General features: G+C 52.1%; 1 protein-coding gene and 1 long non-coding RNA gene across 4 annotated transcripts in view; one reads left to right on the top strand and one right to left on the bottom strand.

Moving 5' to 3' along the window:
* SMG6 (SMG6 nonsense mediated mRNA decay factor) overlaps window positions 1-16,443 on the top strand; it is a 198,714-nt gene that overhangs the window by 160,344 nt on the left and 21,927 nt on the right. For all 3 annotated transcript variants that reach the window (XM_040243774.1, XM_040243775.1, XM_040243776.1), the window contains one exon: window positions 16,174-16,350. In XM_040243774.1, the coding sequence (XP_040099708.1) occupies window positions 16,174-16,350 (177 nt within the window). The remainder of the gene's footprint in view (window positions 1-16,173; window positions 16,351-16,443) is intronic.
* LOC120866214 lies at window positions 12,638-16,206 on the bottom strand. Its single transcript, XR_005721612.1, has 3 exons — window positions 16,064-16,206; window positions 14,128-14,261; window positions 12,638-12,809 (listed from the first exon to the last, which is right to left on the bottom strand). It is a non-coding gene; the product is annotated as an uncharacterized LOC120866214 (long non-coding RNA).

Genomic DNA, 16,443 nt, shown 5'->3' on the forward strand with positions numbered 1-16,443 from the left:
GGATTCAGTTTTAGCTCTGTGTCGTCCATTTTAAAACAGTTTAGGCTGTGTGTAGGCTTCACTAGTACAGGCTGGTACAGAAATTTTGTGTCTCTGTCTTACCAGCATGAAGCCCTGAAACTATACTAAGCAGTTTATAATTGTTTGTATGTCTTTCTGTGTGTGTATGTCAACTAAACAGCATTCAGAGTTGCTGGCTCACTGTCTCTAAGCCTGTTCTTAGTCTGATGACTTGGAAAGACTTGGTAAAGAATCAGAAATAGACTCTGGCAGCAGCTTTTTTGGTCTCTTTTTCAAATCCTGTGAGGAGAATAGATCAGATGAGACACCGTCAATGCTAATGCCATTTTGCCAGAATGACCTGCAGAAAAGTCTGATTAAAAGTCTCGTTACAAATCATAATATTCATTCTGCTCCATTCAGATCATAAGAAAACTACACCTAAGTTATTCATTCCATCTGGGCCTGAGTTTACGCTCTATGAAATGAGAATGCTAGTAGTCCCCTCCTAAGATTTTGACATGGATTAAATCAGATAACATATGTGAAAATGCCTAGATTCTAAATATCTCTCTCTGTGTGTATATACACATATATATGAAATTGAAAGTGTTAGTCGCTTAGTCGTATCTGACTCTTTGCGATCCCATGGACTGTAGCCCACCAGGCTCCTCTGTCCATGGAATTCTCCAGGCGTAAGTATACTGGAGTGGGCTACCATTTCCTTCTCCAGCGGATCTTCAGGACCCAGGGATTGAACCCGGGCCTCCTACATTGCAGGCTGATTCTTTACCATTTGAGCCATCAGGGAAGCCCATATACATATTCTTTATACTGATTGGAGACACGGTTAAGACGACTCCAAAAAAACGACCAGGTACAGTCCAGTCCTGCTCAGATTCCCATATATCCTCCCCCCTTGCCATGCAGTTTATGTGTTTCTGTTGCTGTTTTCTGTAATTCATAAGGATTCCCCCTGATCCTCCACCATCTCACTTTTCCACTCTTTCAGCTCTTGCCGTTATCTTGTGGCTTTGGGTGTCAAAAAACTGTTAGATTTGCCTTTTAGGCTTGCAGGCCCAGGCCTGGCAAGTAATTAGGCAGAACTCAGGTTGATTTTCAGATGGCAAAGCAGGGGCGCTTAACAGCTGTGTTAGCCCAGGAGTCTCCCATCACAGACACCTGCAAGTGAGGGTCTGTGAGCCCTTGAGGGAGAATGGCACCACTTTGGAAGTAAAGTCTTGCTATCCTGGGCGCCCTAGCACCTCCCGTGCTGGCCTCCATCGGCACCGTTGCTCTGCAGTCCCACCCTCCTCTCGGCCCTGGCACTCAGTCCCGTGAACATGCCACCTGCCCTCTCTCTCTCTCTGGCCCCATCCTTTAGCTGCCCGATTACTTTTTCCACATCCTCACCCTCTTCCAGTTCCAAGCTAAATAGCCCTCACAGATGGCTTGTTCCATCAAAGCTGTTTAAGAACACAGGACAGTGAGCCGAGGTCCAGAGGAGCTGCCAGAGCCCCAGGCTGCCCATCCCCTGGAGGCCCCAGACAGCTTTGTCGTCAGCTCCCTAGAAGTCCACGGGCAGGGAGCAGAAAGGCTGGCAGGTTGGGTGGTGGAGTATCTCCTGAACACTGTAATCCTCTACAGCTAGCAACTAGTTCTCACTTAGATTTACAAGTCAGAGCCTGGAGCCGGCTACATCGCATACTCCATTTTCCACAGGAGGCTGAGCACTTTGCTGTTGGCATCTCTCCCCACTTTTTTACAGCATGGAAACCCAACAGGAAATGGCAGTCCCGTTTGTGTTTTGGATCATGGTCTGAGTCCTTACTGAACCTCTTGTGAACTCCTGGAGAGGCCTAGATCCCTGCTCTGCCTGACCTGAAGGGCAGTATTCCCAGCTGTCAGCACATCCTTGGGAAGCGGGTGAGCCTCAGACGCCTATTAGAAATCCTGCCGAGGAGAGAGGATCCAGAATTTCACTCTTTCTTTCCTGTCAGCAAGGACACGGAAGTTTCCTGTCTGCCTTGTCATCAGCTTCAGAGCGTTTTCTCCTGCATGTCCCCACATTCGACGCAGTGGTCCACAAGCTTCTGCCCCAGGCACCGCCTCAGCACCCGCCTTCCCTCCGTCATCATCAGCGGGGTCCGGGCAGTTCTGTCCGCGTGACAAGGCGGCCTTTTCCTTGTCCTCCCAGTTATCCCAGTGGGACTTGCGACCTCATTGGTCACGGTCTCCCTCTCTGTCCCTTCCTTCTCCCACTTCCCTCTCCGACTGCAGCCTTTGTAAGTAGATTCCTCTCTGAGGTCACTGAGGAAGGGCAGCGTGTGCCTTTTGCTGTGGTACAAGTCTCCTTTCCCTCAGAAAGCCGAGTTCCCTGGAGAGCCCCCCTCCCTTCCTCCGTTAGAAGCCCTGCTGAACTCGGGCATAATAGGGCAGGGAATGGTGCTGTGTGTGGAGCGGTCCGGCCAGGCGGAGGGAAGTTAACTCTCAGCTGGAGAGCACCGGCAGTTGAAGAAGCGTCCCCTGGAAAGAGCAGAAGAGAAGGAAAGGGAATCCTGTGAGAACTGGTCTCTCAGCATCTCCTCCCTCAGCCTGGCCTCTCTACTGAGAAGGAAACTATTCTCTCTCTTCTCCACCTTCATATATTGCTCCAGGATCAAGGATTGCTAGATGAACCACACACCCTGTTGCTCTGTAAAAGTTTCTCAGATTGACAGATTTGTGGAGCCTGTGGGTACCAGGAAGGAGCTTTGACTTCTTTGTCTTGTCCCCAGGCTCTCTGATGGGCTTTTTTCTCTACAGTCCATCCCGGGTCCAAGACTGCAGAGAACTTTTTGGGGATACTCACGTGTGTGTTTTAACTTGGCATCCCATAGTGACAAGTTTCCCATATTCATTCAGCTCATCAGCTGACCAGGTGAGGTCTTACCTGCGCTGTGTCTGGGGAAGTGAAATGAGCTGAATGACAGAGCAAGTAGCCCGAGAAGGTTTGGATTTGAGTGTCACTGCTCGATGGCACCCCTCTCCAGTACTCTTGCCTAGAAAATCCCATGGACGGAGGAGCCTAGTAGGCTGCAGTCCATGGGGTCGCTTTCACTTTCACTTTTTACTTTCATGCATTGGAGAAGGAAGTAGCAACCCACTCCAGTGTTCTTGCCTGGAGAATCCCAGGGACGGGGGAGCCTGGTGGGCTGCCGTCTGTGGGGTCGCACCGAGTCGGACACGGCTGAAGCGACTTAGCAGCAGCAGCTCTTGCCTATAGCTTAGCCATGCTCCCATTTGGTTCCTGTTCATCTGCTTGTGAGTTCATCAGAATTGTTTCTTTTGGTCTGGGAGTGGGCCATTGGGCTCCTGCTGGGCTGGGGGCGGCCAGGGCAGTGGCCGGGGCAGTGGCCGGGGCAATATATCCTTGTGTGAAACGGACTCTTAGTAGGTCCCTTTCTCCAAAAATACCGTTACTTCCTAAGAGGCTAAAGAGTATAATGGACTTTGGAGTAAGACACCTGCTGTGTGCGTGCTAAGTCACTTCAGTCATGTCTGACTCTGAGACCCTATGGACTGCAGCACGCCAGGCTCCTCTGTCCATGGGATTCTCTAGGCAAGAAAAGAGTACTGGAGTGGCTTGCTTTGCCCTCCTCCAGGGGATCTTCCTTCCTGACCTAGGGATCGAATCCCGTATCTTGTGTCTGTCTCTTGCATCGGCAGACGGGTTCTTTACCCCTCGCGCCACCTGGGAAGCCCGGAGTAAGACACAATGGGTTTAAATTCCAGCTTTGCCCCCGACTGGATGTTTGTTTCCTCCGGGCTTTAGTTTCTTCTTCCTCTTTCTGTCTCCCAGGATTACTGTGATAATCAGATGAAATAATCTAGTGCCTAGCAACCATCAGCCACCACTTCATCTCCAGCACAGCTTTCCCAGTAAAATGGGCTATTTCCGCCACCAAGATGTTGTGACCCATGCAAACTGCAGAAGTAAAATGCTGACTTGGTCTGCATGCCGCTGCCCTGAACCTCCTTAATGGACTTCTTGCATGCTCATGAGTTTTTGTTTCTAGAACGTGCCCTGCCCTGAGTTTGCTCAGTTTTCTTTTTCACTCATGAGAACGTCTTTTCATGATCAGTACCCAGGGACTTTAGAATGTCTGGACGGTGGTACTGTTGGACGGCAAACCTGTTTCCTCAGTGCCCGCCAGAGGCGGACTGGTCCCCTGAGACCACCCCTTCTCTCTTCCCACCTTGGCTTTTCTTAAGCCGCCCTTCCTGGCCTCCGCTCTGGTGAAAAGTAGTCCAGAAACCTTGTCCTCTGCCTCCTACAGGGCACACTGGCTTGGCTTGTACCCTCCCAGCGGCCTGGTGGGAGCTGCAGGGTGTCAGAGACGGCCATGGGAAAGAAACAGCTCACAGGATGAGCCCAGTGCGTGCGCCAGCAGCTCCCACTGCCTGCTGGAGCCGGCTCAGTGAGCCGCTGACAACAGTCTTCAGAACACTAAACAGGTGATTAAAACATCAGTATAAGTCTTTCCAAACTTCACAGAAAGCCAAAAAACTTAGCTTGGACACCACCAGAAATTTTCCGCTCTGGAGCTTTATAAACTGGTCTGATGTTTCTTCCTCTGCTCTGTGGCCAGAGGGGAGCTCTGTGCTAATGATTCATAAAACCCTCCGAGTCTCCCTGAGGGGCCGACCATGTGAGAAGAACCTGTACCATCTTTTCCCATCCGGAATTATCTCCCAGCTCTCACTGTTAGTTCAGATTCTGAATCTTCAGCCCTTCCTTCCAAAAAAGCCAAACCCAGCTCTTGGCACCATCCCCCGTGACAGAGCCAGGCTCCAGCATCAAGGTCGGTGGCAGAACTGTCTTCCTCTCCTTCCCAAGATGACTGCCCAGAGTGAGAGAAACCCCTGAAAATGGAAAGAGACCTTCAGAATCACCTGTGTCTCTGCAAACAGGGTTGGATGGCTTGCCCACCATCACACAGGAGAGCATGCAGTGAACGTCCGTCCGTCCAGTCCTGTAGCAGGTTGGCTGCCCCAGAGAAGTGCAGCAAGCCCGGGAGTTCTGTCCTCACAAGATGAGTGGCAAGAGGCTGCCACATTTGGATTTTTTTATGATCAGCCCTTTCCCCTGAAGAGACTATAAGTCTCTGGCTAAGGCACAGGTGATACTTCAGGCCCATCGAGGGCTGGGGCGGCTGGAGTGCTCCAAGCAGGGGCCCATTCCCAGCCCTTCCACTTACCAGCCGCCTGAACCCGAGCACATTCCTCCTCTGTGCCTTGGTTTCCTCACCTGTAAAATAGAGGTTCTGACAGCACCAACCTCATGGGGCTGTTGAGGGGATTAGATGAGGCACCGTGCCTGGCTGTGATGGGTAGAGCCACACGCAGCGGGTTTTGTTTTTGTGCCTGGGAAGCCCCAGTGGTGCTCTCGCAGGAAGTGGGTCTGGTGAGGTGGCAAGAATGCTGGCCTAGGAAGTCATTGCATCTGGCTTCACATCTCATTAATTTTTTCTCATCTCTAGAATCATTATCTGAATGTAATAGTTGCTGCTTCATAGGGTGCTGAGTGAGGGTTTCTAGATTCAAGACTGCCATGAAAAATGTAGCCTGTTTCTTTGTACCTTCCCCAGAGTTGCATTTGAAGAGTGGACTAAACTTGCGGCTGCCTCCTCTTAGTCTTCCAGCCTTTATTTTTTTTTAATATAAATTTATTTATTTTAATTGGAGAGTCTTCCAGCCTTTAAAGCAATGATTCTCCAACTGCAGCGTTCCTAAGTGTTAATAACAGGAACGCTTACTTAAAGTACACATTCCGAGGCCCTGTCCCCAGAGATACTAATTGATTTAGTCCAAAGTGGAGTCCAGGAATCGGCATTTTTAACCAGTTCCTTGTGTGATTCAGTGCAGGTGGTTTTTAAAATGCTTTTTAGCACTCAGGGGTGAAGAAAGGGGAGCTAATATTTATTGAACAGCTTGTTTATGCCAGGCATTTGGCTTACTTAAACCTTATCAAACTATAAATAGACTTCAGTTCACTTTAGTTATTACCCACGTTTGTCGTGTCTCCAGCCATGAGGCCCTGTGCCACTTGGGACTCAGGCCTCTAGGTGTAGAACCTGAAAATGCAGCTTGAAGTGCCCTCAGGCCTCAGCCCTAAACTCAGGGAAATTCTCTTCACTGTATTTTTACTATGCCATGGGGATTCTCGAGATACAGGTGTAATGTTTCCCTCCGAGCATGACATCAGTGCTTTGAAGAGAATGATTCTCACCTCTCGCTGAGGTGTGTTGTACCTTGCCCTGGGGCAGCAGCCTGAAGTGAGGACAAGGCAGGACGTGCCCAGAGCTTGGCTTCTCATGGTATCTTCTTTCAAACTAGAAACTCTGTAGGTAGCCTGTCAAAAGAGAGCATCATTCCTTATGGAGCCTGAATCTCCTTGGGGAGCACCACCCACAGCAGAAAGGAGCATCTCTGAGTCTGTCCAGGGTGTCCCGTTGTGCAGCACAAGGAGCGTGATTCATGGTTGCCCAGTGTGGCTGGCACCCCTGTGCCCACGACCATGATGGTGCCTGGAGTTGTCCTCAGGTCCCAGAGTTGCCATCAGCCTCCCACAGTCGGCCATCCACGTCATCCGACCACCCATAGTGTATATTAGATGCAGCAGATAGATTTTTCTTTAAATACACACACACACGTACATACGTACAGATTACACACACACACACACACACAAGTACAGATTACATGCCTGTCCTCAAGAGCCTTCCTTAAGAGAAAACAGGATAGCCTAATGGGAGAATGATACTGCGAAGCATAAACAGATGAAATTTATGGATGTCACGAACTTGAGAAGGAAGGTGACATTCTCAGATGACAAATGAAGGACCCAAAGAGAACTTGATAGGCTCCAATGAAAGAAGTAAATAATTACACGAAATCCAATAGGAATAAACCTAAAATCCTACTTTATCCAGAAAGTCAGCACACACAGCAAGTAGTGTGCAGGACAATACTGAATAATGGGGGTTTTATAGTGTGGGGAGGCCTCAGTGAAGGAATGTGAGAAAGAGAAATAGTTAGTGGAGGGCTTGCACTCAGTGGGGGGAGATATTATTTAGCCACATGTGTGAAAACACTTTGGGGATTTGTTGATTAAAAGCTCACAATGTGTCACTAGGGCAAAGAGGTGAACAGCAGAACACGTGCTTTTTCGGCCAGTTCTCAGAGTTGAGGTGTCCAGGATAGAGCAGGGAGGAGCTGTGTGTTTTGTTCTCTGCTGCCAGACCGCACGTGGGCACTCCCTGCAGGAGACATTCGTCTCCGTGAAAGTCTTAGTGAGAGAATCCCCAGGATGTTGAGGAGACGTTGAAGTGAGGAGCAGTGGAAGGAAGTGGGACTGTTTAGCCTAGAGAAGGTGTAACAGAGCAGACTTCAAAAAAATTGGAGGCCAGTCATACAGAAGCAGAGTTAAGAACTTTGTCGTGGCCCCAGGGAACAGAACTGGAAGCCCAGGGAGGCAGATCTGGGCTTGAGAGGGATAGACCTTTCCACCAATGAGAACAGTCTAAAGGAGGAATAGGTTCCCTAGAAGGGAGTGAACCCCCTTGTAAGCTGAGAACAGTAATGGGCCTCTCACACAGCATGGTCAGGACTGAGAGTTAATAGGAAAAAGAACCTGTTAAGTAGGCCATAAGAAAAATTACTTATATATGTCTTCAGCATGAAGCGACAATGGTTTTAAGAGGATCTTGAGTCCTCTGCACCCGACATAGGAAAGGGTTGGCTCGCTGGGAGACGTAGCGGGGGTTCCAGGGAGGCTCTGAGTGACTGCTGGCTCACTTTGCGGCGTCAGTACAGGTGTGGAGGGCTCCCCGTGCTGCCGGAGAAGAGGCAGAGGACGTGGAGACCTAGCCTGTAGGTGCTGGAGGGGCTTCTGGGGATTTGGAAGAGGTCAGTCCAGGTTACCGTCAGAGCCCTCTGTGGCCTGAAAGCTCTGCGAAGTCAAGGACTGCATCTGACTTGTTCTGTCTTTTTTAAACCATGTATGGTTTTGTTCTTTTTAATATTTATTTATTTGACTTCCCTGGGTCTTAGTTGTGGCACTCGGGATCTTCAGTCTTCTTTATGGCACGCGGTATCTTTAGTTGCAGCATGTGGGATCTAGTTCCCTGACCAGGGATCGAACCGGACCACCCAGGAAGTCGTGCCTTATTCTCTTGCCCAAAATGCCTGGCGTGATCCCTGTCACATAACAGAGCCTTAGGGAAAATGTGTGGGCAATGGACCAGCAAGCTGGACAACAACTTTTTGAAAAGAAAGAGTTTGTATCACACTTAAAGGAAGGTGAGGGAATGAACTGATTGCATGGAAGTAAAGGCCTGTAGGTCGAGGCAGTTTGGGGAGTAATCTTTAGTCTCAGAGGTACCAGGGGGCAAATGGCATGCAAGGGAATGTTGAACAGGGGTACCTGGAGTTGGGGGTTAGGGAGAAACAGCAAGGAGGGAGCAAGGAGACGTCTGGTAGGGAGACCTCGCACGGACCGTGGGGAGTGTTGAGAGAGGGGGATTTCACCTGGTGCCAAGGCTGAGCCCAAGGGATTTCTCCCTCCTGACTTCTTCAGGCTCTCTCCACCTAAATGGGATAAAGGAGCGTGTGCCCCGTCTCTACGAAGGGCTTTGCTTCTCCCCAGGCTTCCTCTTCCTCTTCCCTTGAAGGAGAAGAAGAGAAATGAGAATTCTGCCCTTTTGGGTACTGTCAGTCATTGGTGGGGTGGGTATCTCTCTCCCAGGAGCTTGATTCACCTGCTCTGAATGTGCCCCACCCCCTTCTACTGAATCCTCATGGTCTAGAATGGGGCCTCGTGCACACAGTAGACACTTAGTAAGCATCTGTGGAGCTGAGTGGTGATTGGGTGTGTTGAATGCTGCAGGTCTCAGCATTCATCCCTACACATAAATAAAACCAGAAGCAAACTGGGTGATGGAGCCTGCACACGAACCCAAGGGGCGGCCTCCTGATGCTGGCTGTCTGGAAAGCAAAGAGGCAGGTGGCTCAGGGCGACCAGAGCTCCAGATACCGTGCTCCTGGCCTAGAACTAACCGGCAGTGTAGAAGCCGACTGCGTGTGGATATTTGCAGACTGAGACAGACTCAGGCCTTTCCTCCCCAGGGGCTGAGCTTGTAGCCTCCCCTGCTGGTTCAGTGAGTGAGGGCCCCAGCGCCAGAGCTCCAGGTTTCAGAGCAGCTGAAGCCAGCCAGACCTGAAAGGCTTGTGTTGGCAGTGCCAGTATCCGCCCAGCCCCTGCCAGTGCGGGTGGCTGCTCTCAGAGCCTCTGCAGGGGAAGCCGATTGGACTGCAGCCCGAGCTACTGCTGCCTATAGCTTGCTCCCTGCAACACGCTCACTATTGAGAATGCACCTTGCTCATACAGTCGGAGCTTAGAGCTCCAGGGGAAAAAAGAAAAAGGTAGTTTCTTTCCACGAGGGAACAGTTCAAGAAGAGCCAGCTGTCCTCTACCCAGGAGAGCCAGGACTCCTCTCTCGCTTTGTTTAGAATGTCCAAGCTCAGGAAATTCAGGTGGGTAGAGGTTATTTTTCTTGTGTTGAGAGACCTGGAGCAGGGATGCAGCTTGCCTCGTGTAAGGAGGATGCCACTAACAGAGGCAGATCTGCCAGCCACACCCCAGTAGGAGGGGGCCAGGGGGCTAAGGCAGCTGAGATTCACCACAGGACCTTACTTGTGATGTGTGTATTAGTGCCTTGCTTGCCCTAAAGCCCCGGCCCAGGGGGCCCCTCTGGAGTCCTATAGAATGCATGCAAGCCTGTGGTGAGGTCCTGAGTCCTTATAGACAGCAGGAAAGGGGCCACTGCAGAAAGGCTGGCCCTTCCCTCCACCAAGTGCCTTGTCCAGTCACCTGGATCCAATACCTTAGCTCAAAATAAACTGTTTCAGCAGCTTCAGCAGCCAGGTGAGCATTCCAGGGCCTTTCCCCTCAGCCCTGGGCCATGTGCCCTTACCTCTGAGCCTGGCTTCCACACGTCTCCGTGGTGTCAGACAGAGTCCCCCTCCTGCCTCTGAGCAGAGCAGGGCAGCATAGAAGAAAAAGCATAACAGCCACTCATGTATTTAGCACTTTCTGAGCCCAGGCACCTTGCTGGATACTTGAGATGCATTATCTCTCTTAAACAGCTTTGAGCCGGGGCTCAGAGACATTGAGTAACTTGCCTAAGGACACACAGCTAGAAAGTGTCCATCAGCTAGAAAGTGTCCACTTGAATTTAGACCTCCAACTATGAAGCCCAGGCTCTTGACCAAGCTGCTGTATAACCACAACTTGCCTCTTCCCAAAATGGACCTGTTTTTCCTTCTGTATTTACCTTCTTGCCACCAGTGTATGCTCCACTTCTCCTGTTCTCCCACCTCTCCTCCCATTGTGAACATAATCTCCGTCTCCCCCACGCTTACCAAGTCTTCCCACCTGACCATTTGCCAGTTCCCACCCACCCCTCTCTGGGAAACTTAAGGCCAGTGAGCGTTCCGCACGTATGCGGTGGGGGAGGTGTGGGTGGGGCTAGCTGGCTGCCATTCACTCTGAACAGCCAGCTGATTGGTGACGGCCCGAGTTGCCTTCACGAAGAAGAAAACACAGCTGTTGGGACCAGACACGTGGAATGGTGTGGCTGCTGCGGGGTGGGTTTGCCCGATGATTGTGAGCATTTCGCCTTGTGACCTGTCGACCCCTCGGCTGGCGCAGACCAACCATAGCACCAGGGCTGGCTGAGTCTGGACACTGGGATTAAAGGAGACTGAGGGCCAGGCCTGTGCTGGAAGCAGTGGGGCCCTGCTGCAGCAGGGATGGGGAGCAAGTGACCCGCTGACCACGTGGAGGCCCTGGGACAGGATACGCGGGGCTCCTCAGGATCCGTGTCTGGCACAAGGACCCAGACGTTCTCTCCTTGTCCACTTTGTCATTCAGCACCTGCCAGGTTCTTCCCTCCTCTCCCCTCTGACCTGTGACCCTCTCTCAGAGTGCAGTACCCATTCGTCCTGATTCAGCTGGGCTGGGAGTGTCTGTTTCCCTCTCATCGTGAGCAGCTGCCTCGGCCTTCAGAGGGATTGTGCATCCTCAAAGCCAGCTTCCCTCCCCTAGGAACGTGAATAACCCCTTTCCTCTGTCCCCCCAGCTCCAGAGGATTCCCTGTGTCTGAACCTTCACTGGCAGACCTCTTCTCAGGCTGACCCACCCTCGGCCGCTGTAGAATCATCCTTCCAGGATAACCGACCCACCCTTTGGTCTCCCGTGAGGATGTCGTGTATCACTAGAAGTTCTCAGTTTGTGAAAACACTGTAGTCTGAGTTCAGTTTCTTGTAGCCAATCATGCAGGCTTGGCTCATTAAAGATGATAATTAACCCATTGCTAATTGACCTCAGCAGCCAGCCAGGCGGGCCTGTGTTTTACCAGCCTTGGTCGTGGATTTATAGGCTATGTTAAAATTTCTTAATAATCTCAGCAAGACTTCACTTTTCTGTCTGCATCTTATTTGCTCTAAGGACATTCTGTGAAATTAACAAGCTATAAAGTTTGATTGAAGGTTTCAACAAATGTGAAAGTAATTGGCTCCATTTAGAGAAACAAGAAAAATAACCTGTAAACTTGAGTTTGTAGGGGAAAACCCGTGTGATTTTTCTCTGTAACCAGAGGAGCAGTAGCAAGCAAGACTTTTTAAAACCAGTTAAAAAAAAAAAAAAAAAGAACTGGCTGATAGAGCAAGTTTAAATTCTGACCACCCCAAACCAAAAGTTTAGAAAAAGAAGTTTTGCAAAATGTAGCCAGCCGCTCCAGTGTCTGTGCCTTCCAGGAGGCCTGTCTAGAGAAAACGGGGGCCCAATAAAGATGCAGCGAGTCCCTCATTCCAGGGAGCTTGCATCCAGAGGCCTGGTTCAGCTCTCTGACCCCTCCTCCTCTTCCCTGGCTGGTGTTAAGTCTCACAACTTAACATGCATCTGTGGTACCTGCTGCTCAGTTCCCCGTCGCTCCCTCTCCCTCCACCGCCTTCCATAAGACAGCTTAGATCTCTTTTTCTGTTTCTGCAAGGCATCTCTGCACAGGCTGCGCTGATGCTCTGCCACATGGCCATGGACACCCACCGGTTTTCAGAGAACACCATTCGTTCTCTGCTCATCCACCACCCCACCCAAGATATGCCCCAGACTGCCTTCCCTCTTCTCTCTTTACCCTGGCGGTTTCTTCCTGCTTTCCTCAAGACCTCTGCTTCCTCCGGGCACCAGCCTCCGCTCACCATATGCACGCTCACATTATCTCTCTCGAAGGGACTGAGCCCGGGACAGGCCAGGCTCCCATATCGCCCAGCCACATCTCACTTTCAGTTTTCCTTTCTGCTGGGTTCTTTGCGTGTGGACCTGACCCGGGTGATAGCTGGAGCCCTGAAGCTTGAGGTTTCAGTTCCCACCGGCAGGGCATGCTGCCCCAGACGGCCTTCAGGGGAGGGGAAGGGGCTTTCTCTGGGTGCCCTTCTTTGAGCCCTTCCCTGACCCAGAGCCCCAGTTTCCTTTCCTTCTCTCTTTTTAAATTTTATTTATTTTTGGTTGTGCTGGGTCTTCGTTGCGGCCAGCGGGGGCTCCTCTTCCTTGTGGTGTGCAGGCTTCCCATGGCGGTGGCTTCTGTTGAGAGCCCCAGGCTCCTTTCGAGCTGACTGGAGTGAGACATGAGAGGCATTTTGTCCAGTAACTTTGGAGTTCCTCGTAGTCTCCTGCACCACGAGTGCCTCGAGGAAGACAATGACTGCCCCTAGGAAGGTGCAGGTCTCAGGTTCCCCAGGTCTTAGGTTCCCTGGGTGTTTCCTGGCCACCAGGCCTTTTCCTTACCTCCATCCCTGGTCCAGCCCCACCTGTTAACAGCCCAGATCTTTCTCCTCTAGAGAATCTAGAATTTGCCCAGAGCTACAATGTACATACCACATACATTCTCTGTTTTTCATTGATACAGAATGGAAAAATGTACTCACGAACAGAGCTATTGTGGGGATTATGTCATAGACTGCATCTGGGCTCCTTCCTTTCTGAGCGGGGAGCCCAACTTTAACCCCTCTCCTACCAGGAAATCCTCCTTGGCCAGACAAAGCTCGCCTTGGAGTTGGCTCTTTGTGGGTGGTTTAAAGGGCTTCTTCTGTTGTGACAGCCCTTTTTATACACATTTAAACTTTTCTTGCCCTACTCAAGTGCTGGAGGCTTTGTATAGGAGGAACATACCTTGCTGGGCTGGTCCCTCCCACCTGAAAGCAGAAGGCTTCAGCAGACAGGCCAGTGGGCTGGAGGCCAAAGGTGTCTATGGGCCCCTGGACAAGCCCTGGACTTCCTCCCTCTCAGAGTTCCCAGCTCCTTGATCGCTCCAGCCCAACTCGCTACCCCCGCAGTGCACTCTGAAACCTAAGGAGACTGTACATCCGTGGCTCTCCTCCCCCATAGTTGGATCACAAAGGCGAGAACACCCTTCCAAAAGGCTGGGTGACTTTTCTCTCTCCAAACTTGCAGAATTCTTTTCTATACCCCACTTAGAGACCCCCTTGGACCAGAGCTCCTTTGAGAATCATCCAGGAGTTCCTTTGCCCTCAGGGAGGAACTGATGGGCACAGCAGACAGAATCCCCCAGAAGCCAGGTTCCTTCTAAACAGAGTAAAAACTAAAATGGGGGCGGGTGGTGGAGCAGGGGCTGGGGAAGGGAGGCGACGCTGCTTGTGTGTGTGTCCACACAGATGAGAGCTCCCCACGATCCTCTAAGGATGTGTCGTGGGCCAGCTCAGGGTGTCTGCGTCCCTGGAAATCCCCGTCTCCAGTAGCCCCACGTCTACACATGTGGCCTTCCTCCCTCTTGGCCAGGAATCCTGCTTTGTTCCCCAGCCACTCGGCGTGCCCTCTGGCCCATGCCCTAACAGCAGGAATTGTCCGGCTCCCCTGTCAGCACACACACCCCTGGGGCACACTCTCGTCTCCTGGGCAGATTTCAGCTGCACACTCAGCAGGAGCGCCGCTGTACCCCTCATCCCAGGGTGATGCCAGGGACCACCGTCAGGTGTTGCCTCTGTCCTTCTCTCACTCCTTCACCCCACCTCCTCTCCATTCGGTGACAGCAGCTTCACGCCGAAAAGGAAAGTCCTGGCTCCGTTACATAACTCTCCATAGTGCGAGCAGTAGCTGGGGCAGAAGGTCAGAGGTCACAGTGGGGTCAGGTGGCTGACACACACTGTAACGACAAGGTGGTTAAAATTAGACCACAGAGAGGAAACTGGCAGTCTTGTGGAAATGCAGAAGTTTCCTCTGCAAGTGAGAGGCTGGGGATGCAGGGAGGCCGCTGTGTGTGCTGGCTGCCAGGCTATTACTCATTTCAGCTCTGTTCTTTAATGCCTCTTAGCCCCTGCTTCTGTATTTCTAGCCTTCCTCATCCCATGTGTGAAGACACGCGATGGAACCCATGGTGACCTGCCCTGGCCCGGCATGCACTTCTTCCCTCTCTGGAAGCACAGGACTAGGCACCCCAAGCTCATGACAGCTATGCTTCCCTCAGCCGTTCCCGGGTGGCTGAGCACCTTTCAGGCCAGCCTCCCACGTGGTCGAGGTATTCAGCCTGCGATTCAGGCCTCAGTTGCTACCCAGACCGTTGGTAGGGCCAGCAGAGGCGCTGTCGGCCCTGAGCCGTGTGCCTCCATCCTAGGCTTCCATCCAGGCTGAGACGTGGCCGATGATGGAGGCACACGGCTCAGGGCTGACAGTCGTGTGCGGTCAGCCTCCCGCGGCCGCCCGGCTGCCGGAGTGGTGCTCGTCTCCACCGGCTCCTGGCGGACTTGGGTCATACCTGCCTCATCTCTCCCTCTGGTACCCAGCCAGGCTTCCCTGCACCTCTCAGCCCTTCCCATGCGCCTCCCGAGTGCCCTGCTTGTCCCTGGCGCCCCTTGCCAGGAAAGTGCGAGATGTAATCTCTGCCACCAGGGGGTCGGGGGGTTATTACCCAGGCAAGGGCGATAAAAAAGACACCTGTGCACCACTGAGCAAACGATCTAAGACAGTCTGCAGGTTAGTTACCGCACTGTGCGAAGCAGCCAGGGCAGTCCCTGTCACGCAATGGGATGGGAGGCATGGGGTTGGTGGCAGGTGGGGGGCCGGAGTCGTGGTCATGGAGGGGCTGCCGCCCTGCAGCATATTTGGCCACTGCAGTGTTTCCTTGTGGGAATGGCCTTCACTACTTGTGAGCTCCAGATCCAATGGGAGCCCCTCTCCTCCCTTGATGAGTGTCCTCCCAGAAGGGAGGAGAGGACCCCAGAGGCCAGGAAGGAAGGAAAGGGCACAAGAAGGTGCAAAGCAGGTGGGTTTGCAGGTTTCGCAGGAGAAGGACCCCAGGCAGGGTGACTATGGAAACTTTTATCTCAGCCACTTACAAATGTGATGATTGCTCAAGACACTGATTTCATTTCAGCTAAATCAGCCCCAGCCTCTCTGACAGCACTGGCTTGTGTGCTGATGTGGCCACATGGGAGCGGGACAGCCCAAACCCCTGGAGGAGCAGGGCTTGGTGGAACAGTCTGCTCCCACCTGCTTCGCCTGTCTCCCTTCTTCTGACAACAGTTTCCTGCCGGACCCCCGTCTCTTGAGCACGAGAAGCTCTTAGGTGGGGCAGGAACCTGTCGGGAAACCCGAAATGAAACAGCCAAGAAAGCCCTCATCATTCATTTCTCACTCAGGCCGGAAGTTCTCCCCTCAGGAGTCTGGCGAGAGTGGAGCTGGGAGCAGAATGGAGAGTGGCAGTGAGAGTGCCAGGACTGCGAGTTCTGTGACCATCGGCGTCTTACCCTCCACCCCTCCTCTGTCCAGCTAGATACCATATCAGGACTTAAGTCAAACAGAGGCAAAACCCCAGAGGACAGTGGTCATTGGTGCTGGGGTTGTCCGCTACCCTAGAGATGACCTGAGGGGAGATGGTGGTGACTCCAGGATTCTTGGCTTTTGGCCTCATCTCACGGACACACGCTCCCGTTCACTGTCCCTGTGTACCCCCACCACGCAGATGACACATTACTCGGGTGCCCCTAAGCCTCCAGTCAATGTCTCTCATCTTCCCTTTTAGAAAGTGCTGTTTTTCTTCTCTCTCTCTCGCCCCGTAGGTTATTGCAGCCGACTGCAAAAGGGTCACAGTGCTGAAGTATTTTCTGGAAGCCCTTTGTGGACAAGAAGAGCCTCTGCTGGCATTCAAGGGTGGAAAATATGTGTCAGTGGCACCCGTCCCAGACACCATGGGAAAGGAAATGGGAAGCCAAGAGGGAAAACAACTGGAAGATGAGGTACAATGCGGGAAGAGCCCACTGTGGCCGAGGGACGGCTCCCCCCAGCCCCGCGCTGCCCAGGGTTCAGCATTGACCCCTGGCTATTTATAA

This window comes from Oryx dammah, unplaced genomic scaffold (assembly GCF_014754425.2).
Source record: "Oryx dammah isolate SB20612 unplaced genomic scaffold, SCBI_Odam_1.1 HiC_scaffold_8, whole genome shotgun sequence".
Taxonomy (NCBI): Eukaryota; Metazoa; Chordata; class Mammalia; order Artiodactyla; family Bovidae; genus Oryx; species Oryx dammah.